At 48.0% G+C, this 24473-nt stretch overlaps 1 protein-coding gene across 2 annotated transcripts in view; it reads left to right on the top strand.

The window, feature by feature from the left end:
• Positions 1-24473, top strand: part of ACOT12 (acyl-CoA thioesterase 12) — an 816096-nt gene that overhangs the window by 617938 nt on the left and 173685 nt on the right. For both annotated transcript variants that reach the window (XM_069627558.1, XM_069627559.1), the window contains one exon: positions 5634-5697. In XM_069627558.1, the coding sequence (XP_069483659.1) occupies positions 5634-5697 (64 nt within the window). The remainder of the gene's footprint in view (positions 1-5633; positions 5698-24473) is intronic.

Raw genomic sequence — 24473 nt, 5'->3', positions numbered from 1 at the left:
AGTCACAATTATTGGGCCCAGATCCTCAGTGTTAGAGTAAAGGTACCAAGGCATCCTCTGCATTGGAGGCCTTAGGTGGGTGCCAGAACTTGGTTGGGCAAGCAAGTTTAAGATATTATCTTGGAGCTCTGTTACCAAATGACAGTCTCATTGAGAGTCTGCACCATCATGCCTTGAACTGCCTTGAGCTGGGAACACATTTCTGTATTTCACACTGGTCATTGCTGTGCATCCTCCTCTGCTCCCCAAACAGCTAGGATCATTCATGCCAGGTCGGGAGCTGAAGTTGGTGTGGGCCCTGATTTCAGGGGTTAAACATTCTGCCCTTGGTTAAGATGGCCACCCAGTGCATAGCCTCACTCCATTAGCTGGCACCTGGTGACTCACATAGTCAATATGGCCTCCCGACCTCGCAAAAAAGGATTAAGCCTCACCAGAGCAGCTTCATGTCCACGCCTGTGGTTCAGGCCCCTGCAGCAGCTGGGATCGATACTGTATTCTGCATATGCGCCTCCCAGCACCTCAATAATGCCCCAGTAAGGCACTCGGCCGCTCCACCTTCCTCGTGCTTTGCAAACCATACGAGTCACCATCCACGCTCACCCTTTACTCAGAAACAGGCCAAAGGCTGGCTCCACAGGAGGACGACCTCCACCTGTGCGCCCTCCAGGCTAGGCCTCGCGTACCAGAGACAGAGGAGAACTCACCAATCAACTCTACCCTCTGTGGTGGTCACAGCTTGTGTCTTGCACCCTGACGTTGGAGGATTGGCTTATGGGCTGTCACTCTGCCACTGTGTGGGATTTGGTTTCCCACATGGAGGTCAGTAAGCTTTTTCGAGCTCACTCCTCTTCATAGATGTGAAGCGGTGTGTCCATCTTTGTTGGCGGCTAAGCCACAACCCCAGCCACTTTCCTTATTTTTAATTTGTATCTCTATTTCTTCTCTTTCTCTTTTGTTCTATATTTTTGTAAGAATGTGTATAAGGATTTAATGAGCTAACCATGTATACACTAAGAATAATAAACTACAATTGGTTACTGTTAAGGGGATACACCAAGTGTAACAAGTGTATCAAACAGGTCTCCCTCCACATAATTGTCCTTTTCCTAATTTCAAGCTCTGAGCATAAGTACGTCCCCAATATTTTCTGCATTTTTTGATTATTCCTCAGTCTTTGACTGAATTGATCGAAAGTGCTTATGGACAAAGCCGAGTGAATAGGTGATAGACCCTGGTTTGCTCCAAATGATCATGCTTCTCCATACACAAGGGCAATAACTAGACCACCAGAGACTAGAAGAGGCTTAAAACAAGCAGCGATGCACCTGGCTCATTTTTTATTGAATTCATGTATGCCTGATATATGATATGATATTTTATTTGTATCACGCTCGTACACAAGTGTTTCAGAGCGCGACTAGGCAAGGGAGGGGAGCATGGGGGAGCACAAAAACAACAACGATCTTACTAGGCCCAGTGACATTGAGAACAAAATAAAATAAATAGAAAATTGAGGTAATAAACAGTGGTAGTACAGCCAGCAAGTGGCATGCGCTGTGTTTATGGCAGCAGACTGGGTGAGTCAGACAAGTGCAGAAAAAGAGAAGAAGAGAGGGGGGCTGTATGGGTACAGATACAGTCCACCAGTGCAAGGGGTGGCCAGGAGGCAGTGCAGGAGGGCGACAGGGTGAGCAGGTACCTGGGCCCACGGGAAAGAGGGTGGCCAGGTGCACAGTGCCAGGAGCGAAGGTAGAAGCAAAGAGGAAGGTAATGATAATGACGAAAGTTTTGAGAAGGTCAGAAGCTACCACCCAAATTAGGCCAGATCCACATTTACAAAAGTGTCTTTGCAGCATATGCTAGATGCAGTCACAAACGTTAGATATTAACACCTTTGGGTATAACCTCTTCTTTTTATCCTCAAAATGAAAAAAGATTAGGGCTAAATATACAGTGTTTTGCTATCTTGGCCGCTTCTTCAAAGACCATTTACACTAGAAGAGTTTCAGGAATACTAAGACTGAAAGAGTGAGAAAGTTAATTGCGGCCCTTAGGGGCTTTGACAAGCCATGCTAAATTATATGGTGCAGAGATATGGGGTGTCTTCCAGGATAGGTGGTTGAACAAGTTTGAATATCACAGAGAGTGTAAACTCTGTGGACTACCAATGGGAGAGCTAAGCTGGGGTTATCTTAATTTCTGGCCTTAGTTAAAATGAGAGCTCCGGATGCATACATGAAAATCTGAAATTCCATGTGCACTTGTTTGTTGGGGAAATTGAATGAGATGGAGACAGCTGGAGGGAACAATGCTACTTTAGATATTTTTAATCTTTTCTAATTCGGATTCACTATCAAGTGGTTTATGACATTCCTATCAAGTGCCAAATCTATGATTTACAAAAACAAGATTAAGGAATGGGACAGACAAACAAGTTTGAACATCTGCAAACCAAATGCATGTTCCAGGAATATTTAATACCCTTCGCCAAGAAGATGGAAGCCAAATTGATGCTGGTCGATTCCCTGATCAGGAAATGTGGAGAATGTTAATGGGTTCCTTTCTCAGATTATTAGACTCAGGAGAGGAGCATGAAAGGGGTTCCCATCAACAGAGAATAAGCAGACTTTTGTCAGAACAAAAATAAGATTGAGACTGTTTGACATCTGATGGTTGAATGTCCAAAGTTGTCAGTGGAAAGCGAATTGTTATTTGGGTGCTTTGGGAAACAAATGCTTTGGAAGAATCAGACTGTACTATGGCACACAGATGCCATGAGGGGCAGGAGATTTCATAAGATTTCATTAACAGTGGCACTACTGGGGTTTTGGAAGAGAATTTTACAGCATTTAAGAGAAAAACGTTTTTTATTAGATATGATGCTATTTTAAATTATTTTGTATTGAAACGGGACAATTTCCTGTTTGATCTTGAAATGTAATCTTTCTGATAATACAATGACATTCTCTTAATGCCATATTATAAAGAATATTATGCAGCAATTGCATGAAAATGCTAGAGAAGATGCTGGAGGATAATACTTAAATCAGGAGACCTTTTCAGGGTATAATCTGTATTATGTAACATTAAAATGCAGATTGATAATGACTTAGCCTGCAGTCAGGAGACACAAGCTAAGAGCACACATTAGGGTATTGTGCTGCTTAGCTCTGGCTGTCACTTTATACCTGAAGGACAGGAGCAATCTCTCCTTGCCCAGACCATGATAGTTCACAACATTGAGAGCTATGTCTGACTTCTGGAAAATTGATATTTTTGATAATAGGGATCCTCAGATTGTCAGATTTGTTGCTGACACCAATGACAGTAACCTCACATTTTTTGAAAACCTGTTTTTTATTACATGTTTAGCTAGATAGGCATGCACACAGTCAGACCAACAAACAGGCAGACCGGGATACATAGATAAACAGATCAGCGTATACATGCTTAGGTACTGTGAAGGCATCATGAAGAAGGACACATACCACAGATTCCAGATTCAAAACAATTCAGTCTCTGGAGGATAGCTCAGGGGCAACATGCTCACCTTAGAAGCAAGATTACACGGCGCAACACAGGTTCGATCCCCGGGTCTACACTTAGAAACTTCTGGGTATTAAGCGCGTTATACATAACATATCATATATCATTCTATTAACTCAAATGTCAAGTTGGAAAAAGGCCTAAATTGCCCTATGCTAAGGTGAGTTTTCCTAAATAAAACTGAGGAATGTCTGAGTCAAAGAGTTGAACTTAGGAATCTGTCTGTGTCCAAATCCTATATGTGCACTCACAATTATAACTTTACAATGTGTAGGGATGTCAGCAACTAAAAGAAAACTGTGTTCTTCTTCCAGTTTACAGCTTTTCTTTCAGCCCCCTTCAGCCCCCTTCCTCAAGTATAAAACAGTTCCAAAAAGCAAAGTCTCAAAATTCCCTTTCTTAAAATTGAGATGAAATAGTTCTATTCAGGTCTCAGGGTTTCCTTTCCCCAGGTAAGGACTTAGGGTGTCCTTCCCCAAGTTTCAAGTAACACAGTTCAAATAACCTTGAGATGAAATGTTCCTGGTTATGGCTCAGGGTTCCCTTCCCCAAGTTTCAAGTGGCATAGTTCAAAATGAAACATAAAATATCTTGGTCGCCATAGTTCAGTTAATGTTGATTTGAATATTTGTTAAGATAATTTACATCTTGCATATAAATTGAACATTCCAGTGCTAATCAGGCTTCAGTATCACTTGTTTGTATAATCTGTAAAGTCACATTAGATGTCAGTGTACTGTTTTTTGTTTAATATAATGGTTGGCTTGTAATATTCATTCAACAGTCCAACATATAATGGTTGGCTTGTATCTAAAGTTTCTTTTCCCCTCTTTGGGTTTCAAAGGTGTTAATTCTGTAATGGTTGCAAAGTTTTCTTTCATTTCGGCATTCAATGATTATATCTCTTGCTTAGTGATCATTTTCTCTCCATTTATAGTTCAAGAGTTGTTCGATTCGCTTTACTTAAATGGTTCACTGCTCTGAGACCTTTGAAAACATGTTTCTTGCCACATGCGACCACTCCCATGCAAGATATTTCCCATTTTTTGATGTTGACAAATATAATTGTCAGTTTCGCTTTACTTATATGATTGAATGTTGTCAGACTTTCAAAAATGTTTTTCTAGCCACACGCGACCACTCCGATACAAATTATTCAGGTCAAGAAATGCTCAAGTTCACACACACGCACGCACCGGTTTTCTCAATCTCCAGAAGCTCACTGGTTGCTTAGAAAGTGTGTGTTGCAGCGTGGATCACACAGCCTTTTCCTTTAGTATAGAGGCTCCAGTTCCTGCCCCTCAGACACTCCTGGAGTGGTCCTCCACCACACGGGAACAAGCACGTTGAGTAGAAAGGGAATGGGCAGCCTTCCACCATGGCTCCCGTCACAGGTCCCAGTCTGCTCCAGGGAGTCCCAGCTCCCTCACCACGCCGTAAGGTTTTCTGCTGCAGGCACTGGTCTCCTGGTCCTTCTCCTGTCGTTACCCCTTTGTCACTTGGTTGGCCTCCATTTATACACCTGCAGCCCTTTCACGAGCAGCTGATGTGGACGATCAATCAGCCTTGCCTGACCACCATTAAGAGGGCATGCCTGACCTTCGCTGCTCTTAGAAGGCATCTTCCTCATCCCAGTACTAAATGGTAAAAGAGCATAGACTTCATTGCTCTTAGTTGCCACTTATTCGTCTCAGTACTGTCAAGTGTCAATGGTAGGGAAATGAGGGGAACTGGCTTACAAAAGCCCATAAAGGTTGGGGAAGGGTTGGGTTGGTGGTTAGTAGGGAAAGGGGGATACCCCACTCCCAGTTCCCAAGGACCCTCCACCCAGGTGATCCTCCCTCGCTTCTCTGCCCTCAGGGTCGGGATCCAATAGCAATGGCCTTTCCCTGGCCACCTGCGCAGAGGATCCAAGTGGTCTAGGAGTGAGAATACCATCAGGTTTCTCACAGTACATAAACTACTTTAGTGTCTTGAATAGACATGTTCAGTAGTTCACTAATCTGCATCGGAAATTCTATTTTCTATACAAAAATTGTATTTTTGGTGGGTTCAGCTGGTAATGAATGTAATTTACATTTCAGAAAATACATCCTCTCGAATAAGGAAGAGAACATCAGCTCTGAGCCCTGGGACAGGAGCAATCAGGTAACCACCTTGATCATTCTCTAATTCCTACAAAGGATTAGGGCAAAACTGTATGGCTGAAAGAACAAAGGTGCTGATTCATGGAATTTGTTCGCCAAAAAACAAGGATTTGTGCACCATTCTGCCCGCAAATCCCTATTTGTTAAACAGGGATTTGCGGGCAGAATGGCGCACAAATCCCAGTTTTTTCGGAGCACAAATTCCATGAATCAGCCTCAAAATGTTTAATGGAAAAAGTATAATACGTTCAAATCAATATGAAATGTATTGCTGCTCACTTAAATCATTGTCAGAAATATCTACGAGGTGACTGCCATTCCTAAATTAAAGGTACCCTGACGCTTGGTATCGGTAAGGCATTCTAGGGCTGGTACAAGACGAAAACAAACACTTTTCAAGTTTAGTACCGACGCGAAGTATACATTGTGGAAGACTTATTATGGTCTAGCCAGGCGGCTGGCGGTCTGCGAGATGATTTATTTCCATGCAGTTTATCCTTTGATTGGTCCTTTCTTGGAGAAGCCAATCTGGATTGGCATGGAGCAGAGAGGTCGCAAGTGGATGCTTTAAGATCATGACATACCTAGTGCTAGTGGATGCATCCAGATCATGACATACCCCTTCCAGCACACACAGGTTATGTTGATCCGAGTCCTTTCACAAGAGAAGTTTTGATAACTGTGTGCTGTGATGAAGTACCAACCTGAGGATCTACCCAACCGTGGCCACCCCATCTACTGCAGGTGAGAAAAGACTCAACCCTTTGACCCTGGCTGACTTCCTGGTGGGAAATCTGAAATTGGAAGTCTAAGAGACTCAGAACCTTGGGCAATTGTGTCTGCTCCAAAAGTCGAGCAAACACTTGAGCTGGAGTCCATGAAGATACACCCTGTCAGACCGAAATGTCCACCACAAAGACTCCTGGGAGAACTGCAGCCACAATTGCCTTTGGTAATAGAAGGAAATAGCTAAAAGTTATGTTGTATTTACCCTACTGTTCCTGTGGAATGATAGAAATGCTGTAATGAGGTGAGGAGTAATGCTGTAATGAGGTGAGCAGCAAAATCCCTAGATTTCTTGGTCCAAAAAGATAGCACATAGAAAGAGATAACAGAATCCAATCTTGGACAGATGCCTTGGTCATTGTCCTGGGTGACTTATGATGATGTTACCTTTCCCATAGTTCTACCAAGTAAATTAATTAATAACTTGCTTGTTGCAGCAAGCATGACCCAATCTTTGAAATCTTTGAAATCAGCCTCCCTTGACATCTGGTGATCTGGTCCAAAGTATGGTACATAGGATATGTAGGACCAATGGATACCATTGTATATTGGAAGATGGATTGAGACTTACTTTTTAACTATAGAATTGACTGTTCTAATGTATCTGCTCTTGCAGATGAACTTAAAGAGTAATTCTTACACAATGCACGAGCGATAGCGTATATAGCTGCTCTGCAAATAATATTATAAGGAATGTGACTTTTTTCTAAAAGGGTTTGTAATATCCCAAAAATATATGGGAGGGGTACTCATGTCTAAATTGTGTAAAGTGTTGGGATGAATGTACAGTGTCCCAACCAGGAAAACATGTTCATATTGAGGACAACGTGTTAGCACGAAATACTGTGGGAATAGAGTGAGAGTTGCATGGCAGAAGCCGCCGAGTATTGCTTTTAGTTAGGTTTGACACATATTAGAGGCTTACATATAGCAACACGGAAAGAGCAACCAATGTACTACTGTTGGCGTTGCAGAGGTTATGGGTAGGGCAGTACTATATGCCGAGTGTTTAGTTGATGCATTCAAAGTTATGAACGGCAGTGAGTTAGGGAAAGAGTTGAAGCAGGTGAAAGATGGAGTCAGAATGGTACTATGGTAGAAGTGAGGTAAGCGTGTTAACATGGCAGAAGAATAGCCTTATTGGAAACTAAGGCCTGGTACACTTTGAACAGAATAGGCATTGATGTGGAGCGGCTGCACTGTGTAGCTCAGCTCCCAAAACAAATTCCCTTTTCCGTTCTTCAGGAGAGAAGCCGAAGTCAGATGTACCCGCAGTGCACAGATAAACGTTAATTGTATCCAGCAGCAGAGCCTGAAAAGGGTGGGAACGAATTGTGAGCTGCGGGGAGAGCTGGTAGGGATGCACCCTTTGAAGGACAAATTCATGAGAACAGGGCTAAAGGTTTTGTGATGCCAACAGGAAAGGTGAAGATTTAGAGTACTACTGCCCTGCCCAATGAGCAGTGTGTAGTTGGCATCATGGAAGGAGACACAGACAACAGATTCAAGGTTAAATAATAATGATTTATTAAGAAAATGTCAGGATGGAGTAAGGCCTATCTTGCCCTAAGCTAAGGTGGGATTTCCCTACCTAAAGAAACTAAGGAAAGTCTGTGCCAGAATATTCAACTGAAAAGTCTATCTTTGTCCAAAGTCTATGCTTGCCCTTACAACTAATACAAAACAATGTGTAGGGATGTCATAAACTAAGCAGTGATTCAAACATAAAGTTCTTAGCTTGTTTTACAGCTGTGGCTTAGTCTTTTTCCCCCAATGTCAATAAGTTCACCATAATGTTCCATTTACCTTTGTGTAGAAGAAATACATTTCCACACTTTTGCAGGGATCAGGGTTCCCTTGCCCAAGTTCAACACAGTTCAAGGGTAACACAGTTCTAAGGCACCAATACTTAGGGTTTCCTTCCCCGAAGTCCAATTTTCAAATGCAACACACAAAGAAGTATCTTGAAGCTTTATCTGTAGCACAAGACTTTAGTACTCAGTGCTGCCTTCCCCAAGTCTGATGTTCAACGTCTTCTGTTTTCCTTCTTTCACCACAGCAAATTCCCTTGTTAGCTTCTAAGTGGCCTCTGGTCTTGGCACAGTTCCAGACCACATGGTCCACCCACTACAGGTAACGCAACCAGGAACTTTCTGGTTTCTTTCAGAGTTCAATAGTTTAATCAACAGGCAGTTTCTTAAGCCACATCGTCACCATTGTATCAGATCTGTTGTTTCTTAATCTGGTTTCTGCTTTATTCACAGTTATTTGTATTCAGACAAGTGGTTCAGTTTGCCAAATGTGTTGCTTTCACTTGTAAATATGGCTTTCCTTTAATAAAATATACCTGTTCTTTCTTCTTCCACTCCTCAATATGAGCAGTGGTCGAAGTGAGCAGGAGCGGTCGGGAGCGGTGCTCCTGTACTTTTTTAAATGACCTTTTACAGCTCCTATACTTTTATTTTAAAAATAAACCATTCCAGAATGGTTTCGTTTTAAAATAAAAGTGTAGGAAGAAGTTGAAACTTGCACTTTCAGTGCACTGCACTGAACATTCCCTTAAACAACAGGTGCAAGTGTTTGTGGGTGTGTATTGTGTGTGGGAGGGGATGTGGTGATGGGGTTTGTCGGGAGTGGGTGCAGGCCAGCAGGGAACATAGTTCCACTACTTTTTTTCGTACACTTCGGCCACTGAATATGAGTAACCTGGATTTCTTTTACTTGTTTCATGTAGTTCAGTATTCAATAGGAGAAACTTGTGTTACTTTCACTTATTTCATACAATTTGGTATTCAATAGGTTGTAAGTTCATTTGATTCCACCCCGCTACTGTATTCACGGGTTTGTGAGAGGAGGTCATCTCTACAGTTGCTTCTTCTTCATCTCAGAACTTGAATGTATTTTAAAGGGGGGTGAAGTGGAACACTTTTATAATGGCCCATACAGGTCTGGGGAGTTCCCAAGGACCCTCCACTCAGGAGATCGTCCATTGCTTGTCCACCCACAGGGTCAGGATCCAATAGTGATGGCCTTTCCCTGTCCTCCTGCACAGAGCATCGAAGGGTGTTCTGTGATTTGGGATAGTAGGAGCAGAGGTGATGGAAATAAATGAAGTACAACGTCGGGGAGGCAACTTGTGTGCGCCACATCATCTGGTATGAGAAGGCCTATTGTCTATGAATGCAGAGTTGGCCTTGCCAGTTTACTTTCATTGTGTCTGGGCCATAGGGGTGCACATCTCGAGACGAGACGGTTACGATATATCAATGTGCCAATAAGGTAAAAACATCCATTCTGGTCTTCAAGTCAAAAATGATGATGGGCTTAGATTAAAAGTGGCCAATTGGTCCATGGACTATAGGGGGTCATTAGCATGTTATATAGGTGGCAGCCAATAAGGGTGGAGGGATTATGTTGTATCTCATTATTAAGTTAGTATTGTTAATTACAGCTTCTGTAAGGAAGGCATGGTATCAAACGGTAAGACAGACACAAGTGACCACAGTTAAAGGCTGTTTATTGAACTTCAATTGGGTTTGAAAAACACCTATCTAATCCTAAATCTAAAGATGGGAGCAACCTACGACCATCAAATAATAATAACAACGTCCTAGTCAAGTCTGTCAAAATAAAAGGGCCTATGCTTATAAACCTATTGCCAATCCTTATGTCTAAATACAACTAGTGTGCGAAACAATGTTATGCAAAAAAAAAAGTGTTCAAGAAATGATAGGTCAGGATATTCAAGCTGTTGGCTTCCCTTCCCCATGTTTTCAGCCCGGAACAAGGTGGCACACTTGAGTTTAGCATACTCTGGCTTCTCTAGCCCGAGGATGCAGTTCAAAACCTCATCATCAGGGCCTTCTGTGCAAAAGTCTCTTTGCCATTCAAAGTCTCTTATTTCAGAGAGCCTGATGCCCTGATTCCAACACGAGGGATTTCCCTCCACCTCATCCCCTTTCTCCCCTGCCCCGACCACTCCCTGATCTGGGTACTGTCCTTGCTCTGGCACTGCTCCTTGGATTGGTCCTGGATTGGTAATGATGGTATCCTCGGGGCCTTCCTTTGTGTTAGTTCACCAATATAAGTCTTTCATGGTTCGCCTTCCCCCGGGGGTCCGTAATTCCCAGGAGGCTCAGAGACCTAGGGCACCATGTGCGGTGTGCACCGGCTCTCAAGTATCTCAGTAGACATGACCAGTCAGTGCTGAACCTGATATGTTCCCCTTGAATCCAGTAAGTGAGCCATTCCATGGCTACAAATAACCAGATTTTCGCTACACACTCATGATCCTGTGCGGGGTCCCCTGCCTTCTACTTGTGCACCAGAAAGAGCACTGCAGCCATCATCATGATGACATAAAGTTTGCGGTTTGGTTTTGAGCTGATGTCCTCTAGAACCCCATTGAGTCCTATCATTGCTTGTCACCTGTTCCCTCCACTCGTGACCCGTAGGACTTGCTCGATTGCTTCCTGGATACCTTTCCAGTAGCTGTCTATTTTTGGGTATTCCCACCATATGTTGCTCCAAGTACCCACCCCTCCACAATTCCTCCAGCAAAGTTGTGAGGTCCCTGGGTATATTATATGTAGCCTGACCGGTGTTAAGTGCCACTGGAATATTAGTTTCAGCCATATCTCTCTAACTTGTAGGGATCTCTACAGTTTAGGGATCTGCCCCACAGTATTGACCACTCTGATTCCTCTATCGTGCATCTTGTGGCCTCCTCCCATTTATTCATATATGCTCTAGTTGGGGGGTTCCTCTCCCTCTTTTATGTGTTTGTATATTGCTGTAACCACTCTCCTATCCCCGGGGTCAGTATTTCAGTACTTCTCGAATGGGGTCAGTTGATGGGTCCCCGCTTCATTTATGGAGGGATGTAGCAGCCAATGCCTCAACTGAGTATAGCTGTACCTCTGCTTTCACCCAAGCCGAAGTCATCCTTGCATTGCTCAAAGAGTTTAACCTGGTCTCCATCGAACATATCTCTAAACCTCTGGCATCCCCCTTGTTGCAGGCCTCAAAGGCGTGTATTTTATGTCCCAGGATAATTTGCGGGTTGTCAAATAGGGGTGTATATGGGGATGGGTAGGTGGTAATGTGTGCCCTTTTTACTGCATAGTCCCATGCGTCTCCCACCACTGTTAGGATTGCGCTACTGTACATTTGTGCCGGTCTATCTGCTTTGGGTTTCCATAAGATCCCCTCCAATCCTCCCCCTGCTACCGCCTTATCAATGGGTCTCCATATTTTCCCCCTGTCGTCCTTTTGCCAGTCTCTGATGACCCTTGTGTGTGCGGCTGTATAGTAGGCCCTGAAGTCCGGTTCCCCCATTCCTTCTCAGGATGTTGGGGTTGTCATTAATTTGGCAGCAACTCTCCGTTTTTTTAATTCCAGATAAATTGGTTTGTGATTTTGTGGAGGGATCTGAAAAAGGCCATAGGGATGCGGATCAGGAGAGCGGTAAAACAGTAGAGTAGTTGTGGGAGTACCACCATTTTTAGGACATTTATACGCCTCATCCATGTTATTGTCATAGGGCCCCAGTTGATCATTTTGGTTTTAAGCTTCCCCAGTAGGGGAGGGTAGTTTGCTTGATAGAGTTCACCCACCGTTTTGGTTAGTTTTACTCCTAGATACTTTATGGAGTTTTCTACCCACCTATACTGGCAGGTCTTTTTGAGGTTCTGTTCTGCCTTGGTCGCGAGGGTGAGGCTGAGGATTTGAGATTTGTTTATGTTCACTTTTAATCCAGCCACTGCTCCGAACTGGTTGCGTTCTATGTCTACTGCCCTCAGGGAGGTAATTGGTTGGGTCACTGTCATGTGCATGTCGTCTGTGAAGGCGGCTACTTTGTGGGTGCCCTCCCCCGAAGGGTATTCCTGCTGTGTCCTCGTTGGCTCTTATGGCTTCTAGAAAGGGTTCCAGGTGTAAGGCGTAAAGTATGGGGGACAGAGGGCACAGGGTTTGTTTTAAGCTTTTTTAACATACATCGTCCTCGTCAGTCCAATGAATTTTCTGGGGTTAGGCGTTCTTTAATTTGTCAACCTAGCTGTTCTGTCTGAGAAATTAGAGATAAACCTACGGTAATAACCGATTAATCTTAAAAATGCTTTGGGGTCTCTCTTGGTCTCAGGCGTGGGAGTATCTAGGACGGCTTTTACTTTTTCTCATTGAGGCTGGACACCACCATTCCCTACAAAGAAGCACAGATTTTTCACGGCTGATTGAGCCAGCTTACATTTGGATGGATTGGCAGTTAAGCCGGCTTCTCTGATGCCTCTCATAATATTAAAGAGATGGAAAAGATGGCCTTTCCAAGTCTTACTATGAATGACTATGTAGGGCTGTAATATCCTGTGCATAAGCCGTTGGAAGGTGGCAGGGGCCTGTGCAGGCCAAAAGGGAGGCCTTTGAACTGGAATAGTACGAGGGGCGTCAATAAAGCTGTACTTTCCCTATCAGGTCCATGTACTGGGACCTGCCGGTCCCCCCTTGGTTAAGTCTAGGGTTGATAGGAAGGGGGCATTTTCGAGTTTATCAATCAATTTGTCGATGCGCAGCATAGTATAGGCATCGAAGTTGGCGATGGTGTTGACCTATCGGAAGTCTATGCAAAACCTCCAGGAATTATCAGATTTTGTGACTAACACCATAGGGGAGGACCATGGGCTTGAAGAGGGTTCGATAATATTTGCCTTTAGCATTTTGTTCACTTCCTCAACCACTATCTGTCTACAGGCTTCTGGAAGTCTATATGGTTTCAAATGGACCACTTTTCTCTTTGGAGTTTTGATATAATGATAAGTGCCATGCACTCTCCCTGATTTCTCACAGAATACATCAGGGAATGTTGTGACTAAGGGGTCGATTCATGGAGCAAACGTGCGCCGAAAATCCCAGCGCAAGCAGGCGCAAGGTAGCGCAAGCGTGAGAAACGCAGCGCACGCGCACGTGTGCGATTCAACTAAGACACTGCGCGTGTTTCCCGCTGTCCGTGCGCCCAATCCAGCCATGGCGCACGCAGGCATACACGGCGTGCGCTACGCGCACAGCAAAAGTGCACATAGCGCGGCGCACACAACCAAAGTGGGCGGAACAGTGGGCGTAACACGCGGAATGGGGAATAACGCGTGAAAAAGAAGGCATAACTGGGGAAGTACTGCAGGGAACTACACGGAACGCCCACACGCACGCGAACAACCCGTATTCATGGATTCGAATACGGGAAACCCGCGCACGGCAAAAGACGCACACAGGCGTCAACGCGTCCGCCACACGAAGGCAGGCGGAAGCGTCCCCGCGCACAGTATAAAAGTGTGCACAAACAACAAACACGTATATACAGCTACGATGAATGCCCCATTTGTCGCAGCAATGATCGTGGGACACCGCAGGAGGCGGAGAATAGCCAGGGCACGCATTTTCGCACCACGGACAAGCCTTTTTGGGATGCCTGACGACCAGGTCTATGGCAGTTATAGGTTTCCACCCCACATCATCCTAGACCTGGTCAGGGAGTGGGAAGATGACCTTACATCCCCCACCCTTTGCTCCCAAGCATTGAGCCCCTTGGAGAAGCTGCTCAATGTCCTGCATTTTTTGGTCACTGGGTCATTTCAGCTGACTACTGCCATAGTGGGGGGGGTCTCACAGGCCACGCAGTCACGCTGCCTACACCACGTACTGGCAATCATGACAGCGCGCCCCTCAGTCCGCAGGCACATATACATGCCCAGAACACCCGCAGAAAGGCAGGCCGTTGTCCTGGATTTCTTCAGGGTGGCACACTTCCCCAAAGTGCTCAGTGCCATAGATTGCACCCATGTGGCCCTACGTCCACCTAGGGCCACTGAGCACATCTACCGAAACCGCAAGCACTGGCATTCCGTCAGTGTACAGGTGGTATGCGTTGCAAAGGGAATCATCACCACTGTCTATGCAAACTACCCTGGCTCCACCCATGACAGTTTCATATACAGAATTACTGCCCTGAGCCGGGCCCTGGAAGCTGGGCAGCATGGCGACACATGGCTCCTAGGTGAGTACAAATGCCCTTGCACATGCATGCATGTCACACACACAAATAAACAAACCCCAATAATCACAACCATTTACACCTCCCCAGGGGACAGTGCCTACCCTCTGAGCAACCACATGATGACGCCAATCCGGAACACCACCACACCACCACAGGTAAGATACAACTCCGCCCATATTGCAACCAGGGCCATAGTGGAGCGCACATTCAGAGTGCTCAAGTCACATTTCCGCTCCCTTGACCGCTCTGGCGGGCAGCTACTCTATGCACCACCAGTAGTGTGCAGGATCATTGTGGCAGCATGTGTCCTGCACAATGTTGCAACAGGGCAGGGCGTCCCGGTGGACATGGTGGTGCCCCCACATCCCCAACCACGGGCACAGGCGCTGCCCATGGGAGGGGACAGGGCACGTGGCGAGGAAGCCCGGACCCAGCTTGTGGCCACATTTTTCACCTAAACTCCCACCCCTGCGGAGTGCACACAGGCCTGGCACATACCAGGTGACAATCGATGATGACAAAGAGACAGTCAACTGTCACAACTCTACCACCCTGAGATAGTTGCCATGGAAGTGCCACATTGTCTGCATCTTAGCTACTTAAACACAAGCTATCCTGTGTGACCAAAAGGCACACATATGACATGACATGATATGGCCTATACACAAGTATTTCAAGGTGCGATGAGGCAGGGAGGGGGGAACAAGGGAAGACAGACAACGGTACTACTAGGCCAGGTCTCATTTAGATTGTGCAAGTGCAGGGGTAGGGGGAAGGGAAAAGTGCAAGGGGAAGGGGAGGGGGGGAGTGCAGTACAGGGTAAGTAGACCAAAAACAAATACATAGGCCAGCTGGTGGCAACTGCAAAGGTAAGTGCAGACAAGTGCTGGGAAGGGGGGGCTGTAGGGATAGAGAGACAGTACCGCAGTGCAGGGGTTGCCAGGGAGGCAGTGCAAGTGGAGAGTGGCTGGGCCAGGGACGGAGGTCGGTGAGAGTGGCCCAGTTGCAGATCCAGTGCAGTTCCAGTGAAGAATTTAGCAAGGGAGAGGCAGAGAGAAAGCAGAAGCAAAGAGGCAGGTCTTGAGGTGCTTCCCGAACCGGAGATGGTTCTCCTCAAGTTCCAGTGAGGCAGGAAGGCTGTTCCAGAGGGAGGGCCCTGCCGCGGAGAGAGATCTACCCCCAGCTAGTTGCTTTGAGAAGCGGATGACCCTGACATGCAAGGTGTGAATCACACACACCTGCAAAACAGGCCATGGCCATCACTGTTATGTCACTCAAACCCTCCCAAACCACAACATGACATGGCAAGCAATACCCATACACCAACATAGTAACAATAAGGCACACATTGCCATGTCCAAAATGTACAGTGGCATCAGACAATGATGCCTGACCTGGAATCAGATGAAATGACTGACCAACAACCTCCCACCCAAAATAAGTCATTTCCAAATGCATTACAAGAGTTGTAGACGTTACATAACAATGAATGCCTGTCTACATGCACATTGTGCATTGAAAAATCAACACTGCAGCTTCTGTGTGCTGTGTCCTACTCCTGCAACACAATGCTCAGCGCACAGCACAGTGAACAGCCATTGTGTGTGATGCACACCCTGAGCATCACATCTAAGCGACAGACCACATCAAAAAAGCAAACTAGGCATGTACAGGATCCATAATTGGTCACAGAACATGTGCTGCAGGGACACAGTGGGCACCAGAAGGCAAACAGTGTACACGTGGATATGCAAGGGTGGTAGTACATGTAGTGCATCAGAGTGCAAGTGTGTGGGTAAGCAAGGAGATGCACTCAACATATGCATGTGCAATCAAGTGACCATCAGTGTTCTCTACACATCACATGTGAACATTCACCATGTGTACACCCCAGCATGTCAAACCACAACTATCCCCTCTCACCTGAAAGGTAAACACAACACATGAATAGGCATTGATCAGCAGAACATAACATGTACATAGGATACCACCATTACAATGTCAGGGTTCCCATCACACTGCAGGGCAAGGCAACTATCAACAACAACCCCCCCCTCACAAATGACCATGACCCACTGAACAACTGCACCTGGGTCATGGAGCCTTCAACCCTCAATTCCACCTGGCCACAGGATCACCTTTCCCCTTCGTCACCATCTCCCACCTTGTGTTTAAAAAGGTGCCTGCACTCTCAGAATCCACACTCATTTCCAAAATCACTAAATCCAAGGCATAAAAACGAACCAGAACACCCTCCAGTAGATGACTTGACGTAGCAGTACCTCACAAAGGCCAAGTACTACCACAATGATGCAACAACCAAGGTAGCACAGTAAAACAATGTCACAACAGGATGTGAACCATGTGTGGTACATAACATAGAATGATGCACCATGAACGGATGTGTACTGTCACAGGTCCCGTGTACAGGCACGGGAGTGTCACGAAACAACCACCCCCACCGTGTCCCGGGTGCCTGCAAGGTCAAACTCACACAGGCCCCTGAGACCCTGTTGGGGAAGGAGGGTCAGGGATATGCAGTCGGGACAGGTGTTGGCACACTGGATAACTGGAATGAGTGGCAGGAGAGGGGAGGAGGAATGACACATGAAAGTAGGGAATGCACGAAAATGTACTACCTGCATGAACACATACACAATCCAAACAAACTTGGACATCATTGTCATGGCCTTCTGTAGTCCAGGCTTAGGAGTGGCACGAACCAACCACCCCCTCTAGGGTTTTGGCGCCTGCAAGTTTGGGGCTTACACAGGCATCCGCAACCCCAGCGGGGAAAGAGGGTTAGGGAACGTTGCTTGGATAGGTACGGGAAGCAGGAACACCGGGTTGAGGGTACAGGGTTCAAAATTGCATAGGATTCTGGGTGATTAGGGGGAAAAAAACATACCAAATTGAATTACACATTCATCCATGCATTAGTGCACCCCACAGCAAGCCTATGCAGAGCAGTTTGAAAGAAAAACAACAAGACACTTAGCTCTGGTTGTGAGTGCTGGCCTCCTGCCTGCACACTCTCAGGTCCGGTTACAGGAGCACTGCAATGCTGCAAAGAGAGCCTCAGTCAACAACCTGTACGTGCCAATTACACAAAAACACACCACCAAACATACCCCATAGCAACAAACTACTCTACAAACAGACAATCTGGTGTAGATGCTTCGTACCCATATATAACATTACCACTGTGATGGGTCATACACAGTCAATGCAGTAAGTCAGCCGCCGGTGGGTGCGTGGCAAATGGAACATCAATGTGTCACAATTCACACAACATGCAATGTTCCCTGGGTAAGCAGACATACCCATATAGCAAGCCATGACTTCAGAGCAAGTTGTGTACCACCATGACCGAAACAAAGTTGGCAGTGCATTTATCATAATGTACATGGAAATGAAATGCACTGCACCCGAGTATGTCCCTTGCTGTATGTCCCTATGAGCTGCCCCTTTCCATGTCTCGGAAGGCTACATGGTTGATACAAGTGCCTCGATGGACCTTGGTGTACCGGAGGGTATGTGCCACTGCCTCTGCAGGTGTCCCAGACAACCTTACAATCAACAGCCATCAGTCCACCAACACATCTGAGCTGCATTGTGTGCTTCAACACCAATATTCGTCCAAGCTCACCCTCAGTGCTGTGACTAAGCCTGCATGTGCAACTCGCCTGGTGCAAGCTTTGCTGTGTTGTGGCCCCCCTGTGCTGCTCACCGTGCCTGGAGTTCCTTGGAACACGTCAGCAGTTCTAGGATGTAGGTCTGCAATCCCTGTGCCTCTGCTTGTGCACACATGTGCATGTGGGCACCAACAAATGTGTCCAGAATTCCGTCGTCCATTGGGCCATGTCTGCTGGCAAAGGTGCTCTGGAGGCTCATCCCCCTGCATAAAGGGCATGAAACACATGATTAATGCTTCAAAGTCATCTGTGTGTGTGTCTCTTCAGGCATCTCATTACTTGACCATGTCAGAGAGTCACATCATAAATCACACCATCAGTCCGTCTTTCACATCCAAAGTGTGGAACACTATCTACAGCATGAATTGCAACAAGCACGTGTACAGTAAAGATAAGAAACATACTACACAATGCATAGCAATGAAGGTACACATTAATCATGAAACACCCCATCTAGCAAAAGCTGAACAGTGGACAATAACACCAAAATCATCCCCACTAGCGGTGTCAACACAAGTCACACAGCACCAGACATGCCACAGATATGACAGTCCAAAGCCCTTGTGTAAAAGGTTGTGACACCGAACCATCCTTGCGAGCCCATGGATAAGGGAGGCAGGAGTGGCATATGTGAGTCAAGGACCCCAAGCAGCAAACACATACACAAGACAAGCCTGAAGGACCCAGCTGCAACAGACAGTGGATGCCTTCAAAAGCCACAAAGCACCACACTGTCACATGAAAGCACAATAGACAAGCAATTTTAAACTATATTAACTAATTACACTAACTATGGAAAACCTACATTACCTAATTAAACTAACTATCAAACAGAAACTTAACTAACTAAACTAAAAGAAAAATCAAAAATGGCTACATACGACCCGGGGGGGAGGGGAGGCACCCAGGAGGGGGGAGGTACAGGGTGCTGCTCAACATCCACATGCGATGATGCTGAGCCAAAAAAAAAACCTCCATGGGCTCAACGCCTGCACAGCCCGACCTATGTGGGAGATAGATGGTCGTCCGAGTCTGGCTCATCCTGGGAAGGAGGACGTGGCACAGTAGCCTGGCCACGCCTAGCCGCAGCTTGCCCCTCGTCGGCAGCAAGTCTGCCGGACGGGTTAGCCTGGTTCTGTGTGGCGATGTGACATAGGTCTGCATGCAGAACCTCACGTGATACACGTGCTTCCTCTTGCAAGGTAGCACGTGTAACACAGAGTTCCTCCTGCAAGGCCTGGCTGGACAACCGCTGCACCTCCCGGCAAGCCTGTAGCTCAGCGGAGATGTTACTCTCAAGCTGTGCAAACCTCTCCTCTGCCCGCTGCCTCTGGGACATCATAAGGACACCCATAGTGGATTTGAGGGAAGCATACTCCTCCCTCAGGGCATCCATGTGTGCCTCTGCGTGAGCAGCAATTGCTTGACGCAGAGATGACATTTCAGCCTGGCGTGCCCTGTCTGAGGCTGCCATGCCCAGCCTGAGCGAGCGGGCCTGGACCGTGCCGCCTGCTGCTGGAGAAGCACCTGCCTAGCAGGGGGGAGCACAGATCGGGCCACACGCTCTCAGCAATGTTCTCCATTGCTGCCCCCTGCCGTTCTGAATTGGCATTCATGTCTTGCTCCCACTCAGTATACTGCAGTTGCGCACGGCGACCGCGTTGCTGGGCTTGACCCCTGCGGGACCCAAGGACCGGGGGTCCTCGCTGTGTTGGCACCGCCCGCGGCTGCACGACTACATGCCCCCGTCGACGTGATGTCCCAGGCACATCAGTGACTGGTGTGGAGGGTGACCCTGCGTCCCGATCCACCACGGGCGGAGGAACCAAGACTGTCTGATCCCTCAGTGCAGGTGTCACAGACAGAGGAGTGTCCACATCAGAATCACTCACCCCTGACACATGGACTTGATGCTCATCCAACTCAACATGGACGTCAGAGTCGTCATCAAGGCTGGACTCATAGGCAGCCAGAGACAAGATGGACTGTAGCACTTGGGGGTTTTCGTGGCCTACCACCCCACGACCCCCACTAGTGCCAGGTTGATGTAGTGGTAACAACTCTGAGTCTGGCATGACAACACCATCCTCCGCCTCCATTGCGTCATCACCTGAAAAATAGAGAGAAAAAAGGTCACTACACTTGTCAGAAGCACACAACACACACACACACCGACAGCAAACGCATCAGGCAGACATGTGACACACAACATATAACCTGGCATGCATGCTGGGTCAACTTTGAATTGCTTCTGTGATCAGACCTGTTGAAAGGTGGCAGTTTCCATGGAAGTGGGTCTATGCAGTGCAGAAAATGTGTACGCCACTCACTACCTATATGTACAAGGACTCCATGATGTTGCAGGAAATGTGAAGGCAGTGCAATGTCAAATTCAGACATCACGTGCATTGTGCATTCAATGTGTACCATATCTAGAAGCCAAGCACCCCTCCACCCCAGCACCAAAGCAGGGATGCCTAGCATGGTATCAAAAGGCTGACAATACACCTGTGTATTGACAGGCAGTGTTGACTGGCATCAACAGCTTAATGTGATTCAAGTGACAACACTGCAAATGATGCTGGGACAGTACGCAGGACACATGATGAAAACTGTGGATGCCGCCCATGTGTGAAGAAGACACAACAACAGTTGGACAGAGTCATTGGCCATTGAACAGGCTGAGGCCTGTGAGCCACACAGATTGTCAGACCCTAAACATGTGTGCAACGTAGGACTGAGCCACAGTTGACATGGGAAGGCTGATGAGATGCCAGGCAATGTATGTAACCAAGGACTTGTATTACAGTGATCATCCAGTCAAGGACACATAGGGGCATGCGTGCAATGCACATGGAGCATGAATGGGCACTCATGTCCCTGCGGGACATCTGAACTATGCACAGTACAAGTGAGATACCCTGCATCAAGTACTAAGGCTGTACCACACGGCATATGTCTGGCAGATTCTACGCTGGAAGTTAGCATCTACACAGGACACATGAACAAGAAAGTACACATTGGCAAGATTGAAGCAGACCAGTGCAAAGGTGGAACTGGGGTGCAGAGTGGCGGAGGAGGGGCAAGGGAGCATGCCTACATGGAGTCCCCGCATGCAGGCAGAGGAGACATGCATCATGGAAGCATTGCATTACTTACACATCAGAACCATGTACACGTCACATCTAGTGGCAATCATGCGCAACACATCCCACAAGTGAAACACACACGTCCTCAACAAACACGCATCAACACTCACTGGACTGGGCATCAAAGTCCAGCATCTCTCCCACTCCTTCGACCAATTCAGGTGGTATGAACTCCGCAATGAGTGCCTCATGCGGAGTGAGCACTTCCTCCTCTGGTGCAGGCCCACCGCCAGTCACCAGAGTCAAGTTGTAATTAGAGGCACGCTTAGCCTTAGTGCTGCGTTTGATGTCATTCCAACGCTTTTTGCACTCTTGCGCCGTGCGCACCTCATGGCTGAATGAACTGACATGTTCCGCAACATGCTTCCAGTGGGTGTCACGTTGGGCAGCCGTAGTCTGACTATTGGCACCCACTAGCATGTCATGGCTGTGGCCCCGCACGTAGTCCACGAGAAAGTCCAGTTCCTGCTTGCAGAAAGGCTTCTTCCTCGACGTGCAGGAGGTCATGGCTGTGTGTGGGGTCCCAGCCTGTGCTGCAGGTGCAACCTTCCTCCTCTTGGACTGTGGCGCAGACCCTGGCTAGCTAATGCCGCCCTGACCAGTATGGCCAGTGGGTTTGGTGGATTGAGCCAAGGGAGTGGCAGGTGGGGGGACGACCAAAGGCCTGACTTGTGTCAGTGGCAGCTGGGTGCCCTCTAATGGACCCTGCGCAGCAACATCAGCTGTGGCAGGGTCATTGACCGCAACAGTCCTGGTTGGCAGACTCACAACCGGGGTGTTGTTGGGTGCATCTGCCCCTTCACTTGCCAACACCCGGCTGTTCGGGGCAGCAGATGACATGACTGCCCCAGGGACACGTGTCTTGGTCTGAGCAGCCTGGCCTGCCCCTATGGTTTCCCTCCTGGCCTGTTGGAGATCTACCAAGGGCTCCTCAAGTGCCAACGCAGCCTGCGCTGGCAGACCCTGACTCTGGGTGGCGGTGTCCACAGCTGCACCTGCAGCTACCACTACCCTTGGGCCCGTGGCAGTCGATGGAACAGACTGCCGGGTCACACGGGCGCCAGTGCCAGATGCAGAAGCTGCATCCCCCGGAACCACAAGGGGTGGTGGCATGACTGCACCGACACATGGCACAACATTGTGCTCTTCCCCCTCTGTGGCCGCCCTGGACACCCTGGAGTCCCCCTACTCCCTGGTCACCACGGCCACGTCCCCGACCACGCCCGCCACGAGGAGGACGCCCAGCTGAGGCGCCCCTCACCTTTGGTGGCCTCCCAACCATGGCACAGATGTAGTAGTGCTGGCACAGATGGAGTGGTGCCAATGGGAGGTGTACACCACAATTGACCTGGGCAATTGGGGTGAAGGGGGTGGGAAGCAAGATGTTAACAGCCCCCCTGCACCTGCAAGGCTGTATGCGACCCCGGTGATGTAGTGACGGGTCACGCAACGCTTAGGCACCCCAAAACTGCAGTAAAACCGTGCACGCAACCCTGCAGCCTACGTGCGTGGATTCAACCTCCCGCAGTACGCGGTGGCACCCAGTAACACGAATAACGCGTACGCGTGGGACACGCAGGCTACTATGACATCGAAAATGGGTGCGATACACAGGGGCACCCGCAGTGGGAAAAAGAGCGTGTGCGACTCACCGTCTGACTAGCGCGATGCAGAAAAACACGCGTAGCCAATACCCCCGCCAAAAGAAGAGATATGTCCTTGATAGCTGTGAAGATGTGATGGCGCGCGAAACAACAGGAAGAAGCAACACACGTCGGTCTCCACGAAAGGCACGTACAGCGAACTGCTGGGCCCGCTCACCTTTAACCCGTGCTGAGGGAAACGCCCGCGCGCGTCACGTCACTTATGCGCATGGTCCCTTTCCTCGGATTACACGCGGACATGCAGTTTTACACGCGCGCTGAAATGCCCATGCACACCTGGGCGCGTCACGTCACAGGGGCGCTTGCACTTGAGGGGCCTTCTGTCCAATGAAATTGCGTATGCGTGCAGACGCGCTTACGCGCTAAGGGCCTTTCCTCGAATTACATGCTGACGTGCAGAATTTTCACGTGCCAAATCACTCTGTATCAAGCTGGCCACGCGTAAGCACACGGAAGACCACGCTCCTGCCCAAAAGGCTGAATTACTACCCCCCAGAGCTCTGAGCACGCTCCCACCTGCCATCTGCTGCTGACTGACTGCCTGCTGCCCACGTGCCCTGCCATTTGCTTCCTGCATATCAGCCAGGGGTGCTGTTCTGTGACCACCCCTACTGGAACCGAAGACTCCTGACTGGGATTCCATCGCTCCACAGCCCAGCCCCAGGACCCAGTTGCCCACCCACTCCTGCCTCTGGGGTTGTCATGTCGGGCCAAACACCATCTGGCACCACTGACAACCCCCGGCCAGAGAGGCAGAGGGGCACCAGCTTCAGTGCCAGGGAAGTTGGTGTCCTGGTGGAGCAAGTCCTGGGGCAGTATGATGCCCTCTTCGGAAGTTCCCGCGCCGACAAGGAAGGACGGACTCGGATCTGGAAGGACATTGTGACTGCAATCAACGCGGAGGGGGTGGCAGTCCGCGACTTCCAACATGTCAAGAAGCGCTGGGAGGACTTCAGGTCCAGGACCCTGAACAAGGCCCGGCGCCTCTTGAAGGCAGCGGATGCTAAGGGGCGCCGGGGCCACTTGTCGGAAGATCAGATGAGGGTCCTGGAACGCATATCCCCAGCGCTCCACGTTCAGGTCCTTGAGAGGCAGACCCGTCTGGAGTCGAGCGGTAAGTGTACATGCATCCTGATTGTTAGCTGTGCGTGTGGTGATGTTTCAGTAGTGTGCAGGTTGCACATCTGTTTGTATGGGGTCGAGTATGGGTGGGGGTGTACAGGGCCGTGAGGCTAACACATGCGAGGGCTGTAATGTATGAGACATGGATGGTGCTTGTGTGTGTAGGCTTGCATGCCAAATGCAGTTTTGTGTGCACACATGTTTGGATGAATGTGTATGTAAGTAGACATGTTCGTGATGTCACGCATGTATGTTGTTTTCAGCTGCATGTATCAGCACTGTGTACATGTGCATTTGTGTGTATTTGACAAGGGTGC

The sequence above is a fragment of the Ambystoma mexicanum genome, chromosome 6p, assembly GCF_040938575.1.
Source record: "Ambystoma mexicanum isolate Mex_15411 chromosome 6p, UKY_AmexF1_1, whole genome shotgun sequence".
In the NCBI taxonomy this organism is placed as follows: domain Eukaryota; kingdom Metazoa; phylum Chordata; class Amphibia; order Caudata; family Ambystomatidae; genus Ambystoma; species Ambystoma mexicanum.
This window is presented reverse-complemented; position numbering and strand designations above follow the sequence as displayed.